Genomic DNA, 15,857 nt, shown 5'->3' with positions numbered 1-15,857 from the left:
TCTTACGTCGTGTTCACACGGTCGGACATAAGTGACTTATTACGGTAATAGTGACTTATTACCGGTAATAAGTGACTTATTACCGGTAATAAGTGACTTATGTCCGACCGTGTGAACACAACTTTAAATATAAAACAGATTATTGTATTGACGTGCAGCTTGTGTCTCTATTCTCCGTAGAATACTCTCTCGATGCTACGTACATAACTTGTTTGTCTTTATTGTTTGTGCGCCTTGAGTTCTTTTGAAGATTGTTCGCCTACTAAAAACCCTCTATTATTATTGTTATTATTATTATATGCTTCGATCTGTAATTTATTTACTCAAACTCCTTAATGGTGCTTGGATTAATGTAGCTTTCATCAGACGTACTCTATATGCTTGTAGACGGGGTTTTACGGTACTTTACATGTAAATGGCTGCTAGAGTCACCTGATTCTTGGGTCTCGTTTATATTATTTGAGCACTTAGCAAGACGGACATAATTAAAGATACAAAGAAGGCCGGATTTATTTTTTCTGGACTCTCGATCAGGCTAAAATTTTGGGCCCCTGACTATGCGGCTCTATGTCTTACCCCAACCCACCCTTGTAACCTATTTTTTCCGCTTTCCTCTTCTTTTTTGTTTTCTTTTAAGTTTTGTTTTAATTTTACTTCTTTCATGCTCTCAAATTTGACCACCTAGCATGCCTAGATCTTGATCCCTGGGCCCATGCTCATCTGGCACTGTGGAAATTCGATCCTTAATAATGTAGTAAACTATAGTAATTATCGGTTTCGCAAACGTTAGTATTTAAATGTTGATGTAAATGTTGATGTAAATCAACGTATTAAAAAGTACAGTACTTTTTTAATGCATTCCTAGTTGGCACATGTTGATCATTTGTATTGCAGCTGATAAACCTAGCACTCTATTTCCTTCGAATGACAGAACTGGGTTTAATCAATTAATTATGCCATTGTATTGCTCTTGCTATTGCGCAATTAATTCCAGGAGCAGGTGCCGGGGAGAATAATGGCGTACTGACTCGTTTACTCTTGTACTGAGAATTCTACACTTTACACAAGTTATGAGACTTTGTAAGTACGCCTAAAAATAGAGCCAATTTTTAAACAAAACCTTTCCAATTTGTTCACATTATCGTGTGAAGAATACAAAAACTAAGTCATGCATGACCTATCTCAATTCTCATGTGCCCCTAGGATTTTAAAATCAATCCATAGTACATGTATTTTGAGGCCCTTAGTACTGATCACGATGATAATGGATGTTAATGTCGATAATGTACATCATGTATTGGCACTTTATTTTTCCAATTTATTTCACATGTCTTCCCAATGTTAATGCATAATGTTGCACATAATGGTACTTCTTTATCATATTGCTTAAAAGGAAATTGGAGCAGCGTCAATGCCTACATTCTCGGTTACACATGTTTTAAATATGATTTGAATGTACTATTTTGTTCTAATATCATTGTTGGAAAAGAAGACTAGAAAAGAAAGTCCGTGTCAGAAGGCGTCAAGTAGCAGTCAGCAAGAAGTAGTAAAATGAAGTCTTATTCATAGAATGACCTGATATTAATTAATCACATGCTTTGAGCATTGTTGCTGCTAAACAAAAATGCCGCTTCTCATCTACTTTTAGGCTAATTGATTAAATGTGTGTGACTCCATTATCACACCCATATCCTATCAAAGTTGACATGTTAGATCACAAAAATGACTTTTTCTAATAAAATTTAAATGAAATTTAATTCTGAAATGCACAATTGATGAGCATTGTCTTCATGGTTTCATTTGGTAGGAAATACTTTTGGATAACAGAAATTTAAAGTGTGTGTGAGCTGAGAAATCTACATTGTTCAAAATGACATTGTGGCATAATATAAATCCAATCAAATGTGTATACCATGTCAATTTATATACAGGCTATATCAAAATGGTTGGTAACCATCAGTTTCCAGTGATTATGGACAAGACTACCACATCAAAATGCAACATAGGAGCTACCTTATTTATAGATGAATGCTATTAATTAATATGATAAAACTGAAATTCAAGAGGATCCAATGCTGCATATTGAAGAAGCAGGCTCGTCAATACGCAAGAAAAACTGATGGGTACCAATCATTTGGATACAGCCTGTAGACTCCTGTGATACACATTTGCCTCTATAGTATCCAAACCACTAATTAAAAATGAAATGAGTATACTATACAGTACGATATGGATAGAAAATGAATAGAATGTCTCAACGAAACGACATAATTGGCGAGTATTATTGTGTATATTACAAAGCTACATTCAAAAGAATTCAACTCATTTAAGCGACAAAATGTAGCCATGACACTTGTAAATTATAAAATGTTATTTTTGTACCTATAGTATTATAACTTGCCAAATCTTGTGATTGTAAACCACTGATTTGAAATAAACAAAGAACCGATCCAAGAAAATAACACTATTGTGTTTCTTAGTTTTGTTGTCGTTACTTGCCATGCGTGTTTGATGTCCGATTGTTAATTTTCCATCGTTTGTAATTTACTTCAGATCTGAGACGAAGTTAGTTATATTCGCCTCAGCTTCAGATGAGCCCAACCTTAAAATAAAATTGTGTAAAATTAAATCGAATGAGCGAGAAAGAAAGAGAGAAAGAGGAGGGAAAGGGAGGGGAGGGAAGAGGAGGGACAGAGAGAGAGAAGAGGGAGTCGCAAGGGGAGATGGAAAGAAGGGGTAGAGAGTAATGATAAGAAACACACTCGTTAAACTGGGAATATATGGCTCCTGCTATCCCATTACTTTATTATAATGAAAATTGTACCGCAAGCCGTATCGGATATTCAGCAACGATGAAGACATATAGCAGCAATGATGAACACAATACTACGGCAACAATGAATCTCCGTTCATCGTTGGCGTATATTTCATCTTTGCTGTTACATCCTATACAGCTTCCGTAAATGTGTCTGTCGACACACGCACTGCATTGTGGGATGTTGTAACTGTACACTCTCTTTATCTGCTATAAACTCAATGACAAAGTTGTTTACTAAATCCGCGTAATATGATTGCCAACGGAAATATTAACAAGTCACAAAGATGTTATTTGTCCCACGAGGTTTAAATTGAATAATCCGATAAAGAAAAAGTCAGTTTTAGGAGTGCGCGTATTTGGAGAGCGAATCTAGACACTCTATAATGTCAAAACCATACATCATGCGGCTGAACTATTTACATTGTTACAAAGAAACTCATCATATTATTTGTCTCTTGTAAGAGCAAATTTCGAAAGCAATAATAAGACGCGAGTTAATATAGCCAATAACAAATTAATTACCATTCTCGCCTAGCATTTCACTTATAGTGTCCAATATGTATTGAATTTTAATTCAATTAAAATTGCGTTGGTAGTTCAATGAGTTTATTTACTAAAGTTCCTATGCTTATGTAATATTGATACGAAAATGGCAAATATTATGCATGAAATGATGTCAATTATGTGCAAGCCTTTAGGTGCATTTTTCCTTTTGCGACGATCGAGGAGATGGTGTCGGCTCAATGCAGCGTGACAGATTAATTGTCTCTCGCTGTGCTCATAATTGACGTTAAAGTTGAGAGAAAAGTTTATGTAAATTTTAAAATGCTCTTCTTTCCCATTCAAGTTTGTATAAGTTGGTGAAATAAGGTTGCATCGTGTAATTAACAAGGTTAGGCAGGGTTTTAGTCGGAATAAATATAAACAAATATAATAACTTTTTACTCATGCCTAAAAAGGAAATCGTCAGACAACACGATGAAATGCTTTGGAGGGACTACCATCTGACGATTGCCTTTTAGGCATGAAACTCAGAGTAACGACTACCACCAATTCTGGAAGGTCTGTTCTTTGAATTTTTATACATCTGATAGACATACTGACTCTGGGATAGACTTTGGCTGTGTTGACACTATGGAATGTATATATTCATTCACGTTCCCAAGAGATGGTAGTCCCTACAAAGCTTTTCATCGTGTCGTCTGACGATTTCCTTTTAGGCATGAAACTCGAAGTAACGACTACCTATTCAGGCAAAACTTTAGTCCTAACTACATACATTATATCTCAACTATCTGCCACTCAATATCCCGCTTATTTCAGTCTATTGTTGCAAAAATAGAGTGTTTAAGTTGGCTTTCGTCCTTATTGTATTTTGTCCAAGACATAAGTTTTCAAGTTTTTTATTTTTTTCCATTTGGAGAGGGCCACTTTTGCCATTTCAACAGAAATGATTGCAATCACTTCGTCTATTAACCGCTGAGTGCACCAAATCCGCGTAACTTACTAGTTTAGTAGCTTACTTCTTTAGTAACTACTCCGCAACTGCCGCGTATCTTACTAAACTAGTATTTTTGGGACTTGCGCTGAAGCGTATCTGGCGAGTAACTACTTCTTTAGTATCTTCGTTAATGGAGCAGTAAATTCCAATCAGCACCTTTAATATCATGTTTTTAACCACGCGGTCAATTGTTATTCAATTTTAACAATAGGCAGTGTTATGTCACTAAATACCCCGGTACAAGCAAAATACCATTATCAGTGTATTTAGCGTGCTTTGTAGTAGGCCTATAGGTTCATGATTATGATATTTATTTTGTCACACCATGACAGAAGGGGTAACCCACCGGGGTGGTGGGGGAGGGGGGGGGGGCTCAGCAGTGTAGTTTTTTGTAAAAATCCTTTCGGGCTCAAAGTATTTTATATGTTCAGTCGCGTACCAGGGTCAGTTGTAGGAGGGGGAAAGACAAACAAAAATGGTGGGTGTCATTTTAGTCCTGTGTTATTGTGATAATTGCTAATTTCAATTGTACACCATTTTAGCCCAAAATTAAGGTGATATTTTTTGTTTTCTATGCATTCTATTCATTTATTTTTGCCCCAATAAGGGTAAAATTGTGTATTTACCGGACCATTTCGAATTTTGCACTGGGGGTTGGGGGGATTTTTAGGAGGTTGGTTTTAGGGGGGTTGGAATTTTCTTGGGGGGGTGAGTTACAAACCAACCCCCGCAAAACCCACCTTGGTGCTCAGTTCAAATGACCGTATGTCTAGCCGCAAATATGGGTTTCATTTTGGGGCCTCTTGTATAATAATGGCTCCCCAAAAATAAAAATAAAAGATTATAATTATGAGGAAATAATTCATTTCTGTGATTGTATCCAGCCTTGTGAAGGGAATATTTATTTGGCACAAAACTTGCAATTATTCCTAATTCTTGAAGCTTGGGGAGATCCTAAAATAAGATAATTTATATGTAGGCCTATATTAGAGATAGAAGATATCTATCGAGTTTTGAAAACATGTTCCTCAAGTATTTGCCATTCTAAATATAATGTACTTTTATATCATGTATATAGGCCTAAAATTATGCTTAGCAACGTTGAGGTTTCCATAGTTTAGGGTTGAGGCCAACCTTAACTTAAAATGTTACGTCCGTAGGCCTACACGAAATGTTTGCGGTGCCGCATACAAGACGCTCCACACGCAAAATATGCTCTAATGCGAAATATCTTATTATTTACTTTAATGATATCAATGATTTTATCCTCTATCTATGAATCGATTTGCTTACTCGCCAACTTTAATCCTCCAACGATGAAGAGTACGTTGCCGAGTAAATAACAATAGCTGCGGCGTAACTTTACTAGTTTAGTAACTTACGCACATTTGGAAGTCACGAAATTCTGATATACTCGCCAACTTACTCCGCAAAAGATGAAGAGTAAGTTGCCGAGTACATAACAATGGAACTTACTAGTCTAGTAACTTACGCCGATTTTGAAGTCTCAAAATGCGAGATACTCGCCAACTTACTAAACTAGTAGCTTACTCCGAAGTTACGCGGATTTGGTGCACTCAGCGGTAAGTGTTTTTAACTCTCAAGGAGTTTACCTGTACATTAAATATTACGCTGACGTTATGATAAAGAGTATCAACGTTTATCGGCAAGAATATACGAGATCCCATTAAATGTCTCTACGTCTCCGAGCCATCATTATTTTGTTCACAAATTGCTGGATTAATTCAACATTTCAAATTGATTCAGTTTTCAGCGATAGCATTAATCATCTGTATATGTGACTCGGGCATGATTTGAGTATTTTATGTTCCCTGGAGTAATGCTTAAGTTGATTAGCAAGACACATTGGAAGAGTAAGTCACGGCTGCCAGCAATACTTGTGATAACATTATTTTGATATGTGAAGGAATGTTTCAGTCGGATGATGAAATGCGTAGTCACGTAACTCACGTATCAAAGGGTGTATCTGCACATGAAAACGAGATTTTTTGTTTCATTAAAGCTTTTGCTACCATGGTTATATTTGATCAATCTGCGTAAACAAGGATATCTCATCCAGTGAATCACAACATTATGGACATTCAAAGATTTCTAGGATTATTATTTTAAAAACCCACAAAGACACATGGGCATGCGAATGCTCTGACGCGAAATTTTGTCGCATCCAAAAACAGAACTCCAGGCGTATGTTTATCATGTTTATCTAGAAAAAGTTGGAACTTATTATTTTTGACAACATGTTTCACCTTTTAATCGGATAAACCAACGTTGCCACTGGAACCTTGTTAATCAACTGAGATTATGTCCTCTTGGTGCAAGAGTTTACTCCTGACCACTGGTAATACGATTAATTGGATGTCCTAACATGATGCTTACTGACAAGCAGTGATAGGGAAGCAATGCCGAGTGCTGACAAATGAATGTGCCATCGAAATGTTGACCATATCACGCGTTCTAAAATTATTCTACCAATTGCTATTTCAAAATATAAATTTTCCGAATTGTTATGGAATCTCTGCGAAATGCCCAGATAAAACAATCGGAAATAATGACAGTGATATTAGTCCACGTAACACAATAGGGCAAAGAAAAGGGCATGCTATGAACTGGATACTTTAGCACCTCTCTTATTCCCATCAATCAAGGTGGAGAATATGAATAATCAATAGTTATTCATCAGCTAATAACAATGAAGTTCTCATCAAAATATTTAAGCTTTTTATATTTCATTTGTCCTTACTAGCCCTGCGGGGCTTTTCTAATATTGGATCTACACTACAAGTAAGTTTCCACGCTCGTCGCTGTCGCTGCCTGGCGCTTGTTTTGACAACAACCAAGACGACAATATAATATTGCCAGTATTCATATAATGAAGAGTTTCTCAGCAGAACAATTCCTAATCTAATACTTTTCAATACATTTTGTTATTAAATAAATTGCGTCATCGATATGAGAATACATCTGAAGTAATGGTAAGTGCGATGTCAACATCTATGTATACTTGCCAAAATTACAAATAACAAAGTTTAATTCTTTCTGTGTTTTTGCATCTCTCCTTTGCAGGTTCTTTCACTGTGGTCCCTTCCTCGGGCACGCTTCCGAAATTCAACGATTATTTCCGATCTTTGACTCCACTCAACAGTGACAACCCTTGGCTTCCTGAATTCCTACAGCATTACACCAATTGTACCTTTACAGACATCTCTGCATCAAGACCAGATTGTAACGCCCCGGGACTCATTGCGGGGCTAGACTCGGACGAATCGTCGGATGAAACACTTGTTATAGATAGTGTCTTGACATTTGCATATGCTCTCGATAGCATGCTCCGTGACCTTTGCCCTAATGGTACCACAGGATTGTGTCCTGCAATTGAATCAAACGGCACTGAACTTTTACTAGAATATTTGTTGACGACGTCGTTTATGAGTCCTGCCAATGGAAATGTTAGTTTTTTAGCAAATGGGGATTCACCAGGACGTTATTCGATCAAAAACTTTCAACAAATTGGTGAAAATAATTACACATTTGTAACTGTTGGAAAATGGGATGAAAGTGAAAATAGTGAAACTGTTATCAAAGAAGACGTCCCATGGTACTTATATGATGAGCACCCCCGGGATAACCTGACGGGGATACCCAAATCGGTATGCAGTGATCCATGTGGCATTGGTGAAAGACGGAATGTGAACCCTGATAATCCGTGTTGCTGGACCTGTACGAAGTGCAGCGATTATGAAATTGTGATAAATAATGGAACAGAATGTCAAACATGTCTGGAACCTGAGAATGAAATATATGGCTGGCCTAATGAAAACTTTACTGAGTGTGTGCCCATTAATCCAGAATTCCGAGTCCAAGAAGAGGCATGGGCTATTGCCATCATTTGTTTTGCAACATTTGGTATAGTGGTGACATTGTTTATTATTGGCCTATACGTCCATAACCAGGAGACTCCACTTATCAAGGCTTCAAGCAGAGAACTGTCCTACATTATATTTGCTGGTAAGTTTAATTTGTAAATCATGCATTTAGATTAATCTTTATTTAAATGATTATTTTTTTTCTTAATGTAGGCTTACAAATAAACCAAAATAAACGTTTTGCGTTGCCTCCAAAGACCGACATTTGACCAATCAACAACAACCATGACAACAACAGAAAAAGGCAGGGAAAGTATTTGCTATGTAATTTGAATGTGCCAAAAACAAATTGTTCAGAATGCCACTTTTGGGTAAAGCCAAATATTGATAATTCGGCACTAGACTGTACATTTTTATTATTTTTATTTTGTTTTGAAAAATTATTGAAGTACACGTGAATTATTAGCTCTATCAGAGATATAGCGAAAGTCTTGCGCATTGTAAAAAAACGTCTACTATGCTATCGCGTTTGCTTTAATTATGACATGCCATTGGGGATGATACAAAAATTACAAACTCTTAGAATGTTTCTTTGCCAGTCATGGACATTTGATAGTGACAGAGAATTGTAACTATAATCACAATAATATATACGTGAGGAGAAACTCACGTGGCACTAATTCAAGTTTATTAACATTCGTTTAATTATAAACTGTTTTTAATATTTCTGTATATTTTGTGCTCAAGTTGTTTTTTGAAAGACTTTTCTTCACGTTTAGGCACCAGAAACAAATTAGTTCGGTCTTTCGATCGACCATTGATCCTTATTATTTGTTAAATCAATTAATTTACATTGTTAATTGTTATAATATAGTAATTTTTGCCTATAGCAATATTGACCAATATAAATTTAGTATTAATTCTGATTAATTAGTTCATAAATAACAAGCATCGAATCAGCATCAATGTTCGATCCAAAGATCAAACAAATTTGTTTCTGGTGCCTTAGCAAATTAAAGTGTAAACGATAGGTTATTCTTTTAGCTTCTTTTGTTACCTATTCTATTTTCATTAGTCTTTCATTTTTGCCACTTTACTACTTTATACTTTTTTCTGAAACAATTACAGTGCCCTTTAGACTAACTAAGGTTATCATTCAGCGCTTTGTTCACATTATTACTCCCCTTAATTAATGTTTTATTTGACTAAATTCGTTCTGCAATTATCTGTAATCGGGAATAAGCAAATAGTGCGTGTTGTTAATCACAACATCAAGTTTCGCATAATTTTCGATTTTCAATCAAATGTTTCAGTCCAACATTCCATTTAATCCTTTCTCAGTACAAATTTGTCTGAAGTGTGTTTTCTCTGCCGCATTACTTTGGCCCATTTTGTATATCTGGCGGTTACATAGAGGTATTGTTTTGAAATGACTTGGCGAGTTTCATAGTTATTACATCGGGTATCTGAGTGTTTTAAGTATGAAATGCTGGACTCCAATGTAAGCGCAACTATGTGCGATGTATTCAACATTACACAACTATCACACAAGGTACAGGTACATTTGAATCCCATGTATTGGCAAATAGGCCAAAATGCTTGAGGAAGGACAAGCCAACATCGAGAGACTATCGAGTGCCTTTTCCTGCTTAATCCCATACGACATACTTCTTCGGGCGGGCGCGTTAAGGTGTTTTTCTGTTCGCCTCGTTTTATATATAAAGAATGCTTCTCTAGATACGACTGTGTGTCAAGTACCATTTGCTGTACTATGCTTAACTGGGTTTTGTCAAGTAGCTAGTTTCAGAGCACGCGGTAGTGCTTAAAAACAACAATTACTCATTTAAATTCAGTATTTATTTTATTTTAATTTGGGCCTCATAAATCGTAACACAATATAAAATCAAATGAAATTCAAAGTACGAAGGCAAAATGTAAATTATTTGTATATGTGAATGTTGTCTAAAATGCAAAGTATGTCGCAGAAAGCACCCATAATCACTATATATAAAACATTTCTTCAGCTTATAATTTCTATCAATGGAAATTGAATAGAATACGTGACTTGCGTTCCAAATCTTAATTTAACTGAATTAGATAATTCATTGATATGAAGCTTTATAACAGGGTAGTCTTTGTAGGAGGTGGGAAAGTTAAACCCCTCAAATAAATAGGTTTGCTAGCTCACCCCGCAAAGAAATCGCCCTCTTCCTCTCTTAAACAAAATGATAACCAACTTAAACCAAGTTTTTATTTAAAATATCAAGGCTGGACTTTGACAGCTACTCGTTTGTAATTGAAAGTTGTCAAGTATCGGTCAAGTTACAACACGATTGTTACTTGCTGCAAATAACCTTCTCTCAGATTTGAATTTAAGTAAACTTAATTAATGCAAGTTCAAATCAAGCCGACAAATAGAAATGACCATACCAGTGTTATTATAACCCTAGTACTGTAGTCGCAGGAGGGCTGTACATCTCTGAGGGTTTTCATCCGGGACAAAAACACATTTGTGTTTACGCCCAAACGACTAAAGCTAATCGTAGATCAATGTGGGTCGATCATCAAAAATGACTATGTACCTATATTGGTATCACTGGATACAGAAGATCCATAGACAAATGACATTTTATACAAAAAAAATCAATATTATTCTAATTTTATTATTATTCTCTCTTAATATATCATTATGTTTACTTATTATTCTCTTGTTTCAGGTATTATGATGTCATACATCACGGCATTACTCTTCGGTGTATCTCCAAGTACCGGAGTCTGTGTAATGCGTCGCCTCGGCCAGCCAATTGCTACATCTCTTATTTACGTTTCCTTGGCAACAAAGACAGTTCGTCTTTTCAGGATCTTCCGGGCTAGCATGAAGACAGCAAGGAGGCCTAAGTTTATAAGCTCGACATTTCAAGTAGTTGTTACTCTAGCCATAACAGGAATACCGGTAAATCTAAGGTTACTCACATTACTATAAAGATAAACAGAATAAGTGTAGTAGTAGTAAGAGAAAAATATAGGGGTGGTATTTAATGCGTTTGGTTATCGGCTATAGTTACCATTCTGGGTTACCATTAAAGATGTACTACAGAGCTACTGCTCAATACAACATGAAATTTTCATACTCCAGGTTATAAACAAGTATAGAATATGTTTACAATTTTTAGACGAAACAGAATAGATTTTCCGTATTCTTGATGCGTAGAACATATATAAATGCAACACAAACAAAGTACTACATACGATTATTAATTTGATTAACAAGGGAAATTGTTTTCGCACATGTCCGGACAGGACTGCTGTATGTGGCATGATGATTTGGTACGACTTGTTCACAGTATGACATAATTTTACCCCTCACCTAACATTGCCGACTACTATCTTTTAGTTTGGTATGGATGTTAATGCTACAGCTCTAAATATATATGAACCAAACTACTAGTATGCAGAGTAGCGTAGCACGGAAAATCGCAGCGTATCGCTCCACAAAAACACACTAAAAACGTCGGACTATTATCATGCTAACCTTCACATAGACCAGAACAGACTTCTGTACAAATAGCTTACCTATCTACTCTGAGTGTCCCCTTAACTAATATCTGTACCTATGAACATGAATTGGTTTGACAAAATGAATGATGCAAATAATATCGGAGACAGATTTTTAAAAAAATACTAGTTTGCGTCTGACCTCTCAAGTTTGCCTTGTAATGTACCGTACATTTTCGCCATATTCTGCGACTCCTTTTCTCCCATGAAAGCACAGATGAATCAACTTTCCTTTTACGAGCGTCTAACCAATTGGGGCGGTGGGGCGTTGAACGTCATATGCGAAATAGTATTCTTATTTCTGACTCCGATTCTAGTTTTAAAAACTATATTCTTAACACATTTGTCCAATAGTTCTACTTCTGTACTCTTTATTGTTTCAGATCTTTTGGACAACAATCTTTATGATACTTGAGCCGCCACAAGTCAAGATACAAAGCCCACAAGAAAACACCAGAAATCTACAGCTTACTTGCAATTTAAGTGACGCAGAAACTATTGGCATTATGGTATGGAACATCGTTATCGTCTCTATATGCTGTATATTTGCTTTTCTCACGAGGAAACTACCAGAAAATTACAACGAAACACGCTTCATCGCATTTTGCGCGTTTTGTACGTTTATTGTTTTCATGACGTTTTCGCCGATCTATTTCACGGCGCGTGAGGCGTATTACCAGGCGAGTTACTCCTCCCTTGGTTTAATCGTCAATGCATCTGTAACATTAGTCTGTCTGTATATAGTCAAGCTCTATGCAATATATTTTGTTGATTTGGATGAGATGAATATTTTTACACAAACTAGGATGAGAGCCAATACGGGTCGACTTTCTATGGCTGTCACGCAAGAAATGACGGATGCGTATGGCAATGCAAATGCAGGTTTCACCCCTGAACCGGATGATGCCGTCCGTAACGCTACGAACAGTTCTTCCGGGGTACCTTCCAGTCCCCCTACTCATCAACAAGGACCTATTCCGGAGGAAACAGTAGTAAAAGAAACCCTCAAAGCTCCACAAAATCGATCTCGTGCTAGCTCAAATACAAGTGTTAGCAGCAGAAAGTCGGTCAGGAGCACTGGTAGTGTTATTGATAGATTCCGTGTATCCAATAAAGTTGACGTGTGCGACAAAGATTCAGGACAGGGTGATTGCGATGATGAGTCGCCGCCTACAGATCACAAAAATATGCCTACTGATGAGAATTTGAACAAAAAAGTATATGGAAATGGAAAAGTTACTATGGTTGAAGCGCACATTGAGAGAGACTAGCAGAGGATTACATGAATGCATTAATTTTGTAGTTAACTGTTTGTTCGGTATGCACAACATTCAACACATTAGAGAATTCTGAAGAAAAATGTGTCAGTCATCAAATCTCAAAACCCGTCCATCCAGCATTGCCCATGTGGAGTCAGCATACACCGAATTGAATTGCGAGTGTTGTTTCTGCCTATATTTTGATCCCGTTGGGAGACTTTCGCTCAACATGTTGAAGACAATCGTTTCAACACAAACTTGTCATAAATTGTTTACAAATATTTTCATTGCCGGCTTTCTCTTCTGTGGCTGAAAACATATTTGATTCTTCAAAGGAGAACAAAATAACCACAAAAGACAATGAAAGACAAGATCATTGTAAAAGTCGGTGTTGCTACTTATTTTCTGATTCTGGTCTGAAAATGGAGTACGACAGTAACTCTGTTCTTGACAATCTTTAAAGTATCTTTAGGCATTTATAAACACCGGGTTGATCATATATTTTCTGATGTGCTTTTGCTCGTCATAGCTTAGGGAATAATTAGGTACGATGAATACGATCCTCCTATCGTTTAGAGATTGTACTCTCTATCTGGTGAATTTGGAGTCCAATAGAAGCGCCTGGTGTGCAACTTATTGAGTGTCTTACCAATGAACAACGCAGTGTTAAAGAATGGCATATCAAATATTGTCGTTTTATTTGTGAGAACGGTGCGTTTTTAATCAATCTGATCCAGACGAAGCAATACAGTATCCATAAGTAAATGACACAATAGCAAGTACTTTGTTTTTATTGGGACACATCGCTATGGGTTTGGCAGACGACCAAATGCAGATTCGTCTTTTTGTTTAAATTCATTATACGCATGAGTTGTTTTAAAGTAAAGACCAGCTCCAGAGGGCAGCATATATATTTTTTAACGGTGTGATGAGCATCGAACGTGCTGTGCTGCACCGTTAGCAGGCGGCATAGGACACGCAACACGTGACGTACGAGGCTGGCGAAGATACAGGGCTGACAGTCCCATTCCAAATACACGGTTAGCAATTACAAATGGAAAATTAACATACTTGCAGTGGGGTACTTTGTCGACGGTTTTAGAGTAAGATAAGTTTGCTTTGACACCACATAACAAATTTAGAATTGTTTGTGAAGATTTCATAATTATGTGTTAATCCAATGGCGACATCAAAAATGGCGATATCGCTTCCACCACCGCCTGACCGTTAGCTAACCCTGTATTTCGCCTCTTTCGTTTATTTATCACATCGAATACCGTTAAAATTGACATGCTGCCCTCTAGAGCTAACTTTCATGAATTCATGCATTTAACAAAAAGACGAATTGGGATTCGGCCGTCTACTAAGCTCATGACAATATACTTTTATAATGACGACCGGTTATTGTCGACTCTGTGCCAAGATCTTAATTCTAAATAAACCGTGTATACGCTGGCGAAGTTACGTAATAATCGGATTAACTACCATAGCAATAGGAATAAAAAAAATTTGTTTATATCACGCTGCAATACTACGTTCATGAGGTACCTCTGCATTGAACCATAGATGTCAAAGAAATGCTAATCACTTGCACCTGTAACATTGGTCTCTTTGAAAAGAGCGGTATTGTATTCAATCTATTATATGATTGAAGACAGGTGATGAGTGCAACCTGCTTGTAGTGCAGCGCGGTATATTCAAAATTGTTTGTACCTATTGCTATGGTAGTTAATCCGATTAATTACGTAACTTCGCCAGCGTATAGCTTTCTGTTTTTCAACTAAAAAAATCCAAGATGTTGATTCTAAATAAGCCGTGTATAGTATTCTGTTTTGACTAAAAAAAGCCACTCAGGATAAGTGGCTCGTAGTACACAAAATGTGGAATACTGTTATATGGCACGATCTATATCAATCACTACATTGCGTGACACGAATTACCCATACAACACATTTTTATTACCCCAGGTGTCTAGATGTAAACAATTGATCATTAAACTGAACTTTATAATTTCCCCTATAATTTATGTCCAGTTGTTGCATAAGCGAATTTATTTTGGAAAATTAGATCATTCACATTTTTATGTCGTTCATTATAATACAGCAAGCGTACTTTTAACCCTGTGTGGAAAATGGTGTTGTCGTATTTTAGCACGAAAATGTAATGTAAAAACAATGTGAATAACAATATACTATACAGTTGTCAAGTGCACCTAATTTTATAAGACCGTGGATTTATTATATTACGTGCGTATTATTTTATAATCATGGTGGACATCAATTTCAACATGATATATTAAATGTCAAAGTGAGTTGGTTTTGCATGAAGTGTAACAGTGTTACATTAATTAAATGTTCGTAAATAAGTGATAACAGAGTGCATAATACAGTGATCAATTTAACGAAATGAAGTGAAAATTAAAAATATAGAGCAAATCTAATGAACTTAATCTTGAAAAAATGAGGTAAATTCACAGTCAAAAGACTAGCATTTAATTGGACCGATGACCTCCAGCGAAACGTATTTAAAACGTTTTAAACAGGTTATATTTTGGGTTTTTGTTTTAGTTAAACGTTTTAATAACATTAAGTGTCGGGTTATATAAAGGTCATTAAAACGTTTTCAAACGTTTTATATGAAAACACACTGCAACAATAATTTTAAAAATGTTTTCAATATGCTATTGTAAAATATTTTTGCAATCATTTTTGTCAAATATTTTGTCAACAATTAAATAACATTGTGTTAAATATTTGCAGTAAGTTGTCGCAAAAACGTTTTTTACCCTTTGTATAACCCAACATTTCATGTTTTTCTTGCAACCTTTTCTAACCTTTTGC

At 36.1% G+C, this 15,857-nt stretch overlaps 1 protein-coding gene across 1 annotated transcript; it reads left to right on the top strand.

The window, feature by feature from the left end:
* Positions 1 to 5,755: 5,755 nt before the first annotated feature.
* On the top strand, positions 5,756 to 13,029 carry LOC140156544 (metabotropic glutamate receptor 2-like). Its single transcript, XM_072179484.1, has 4 exons — positions 5,756 to 5,762; positions 7,404 to 8,345; positions 10,921 to 11,156; positions 12,142 to 13,029. The coding sequence occupies exons 1-4, from the start codon at positions 5,756 to 5,758 to the stop codon at positions 13,027 to 13,029; spliced, it is 2,073 nt and encodes a 690-aa protein (XP_072035585.1).
* Positions 13,030 to 15,857: the final 2,828 nt, after the last annotated feature.

Source organism: Amphiura filiformis, chromosome 7, assembly GCF_039555335.1.
Source record: "Amphiura filiformis chromosome 7, Afil_fr2py, whole genome shotgun sequence".
Taxonomy (NCBI): Eukaryota; Metazoa; Echinodermata; class Ophiuroidea; order Amphilepidida; family Amphiuridae; genus Amphiura; species Amphiura filiformis.
This window is presented reverse-complemented; position numbering and strand designations above follow the sequence as displayed.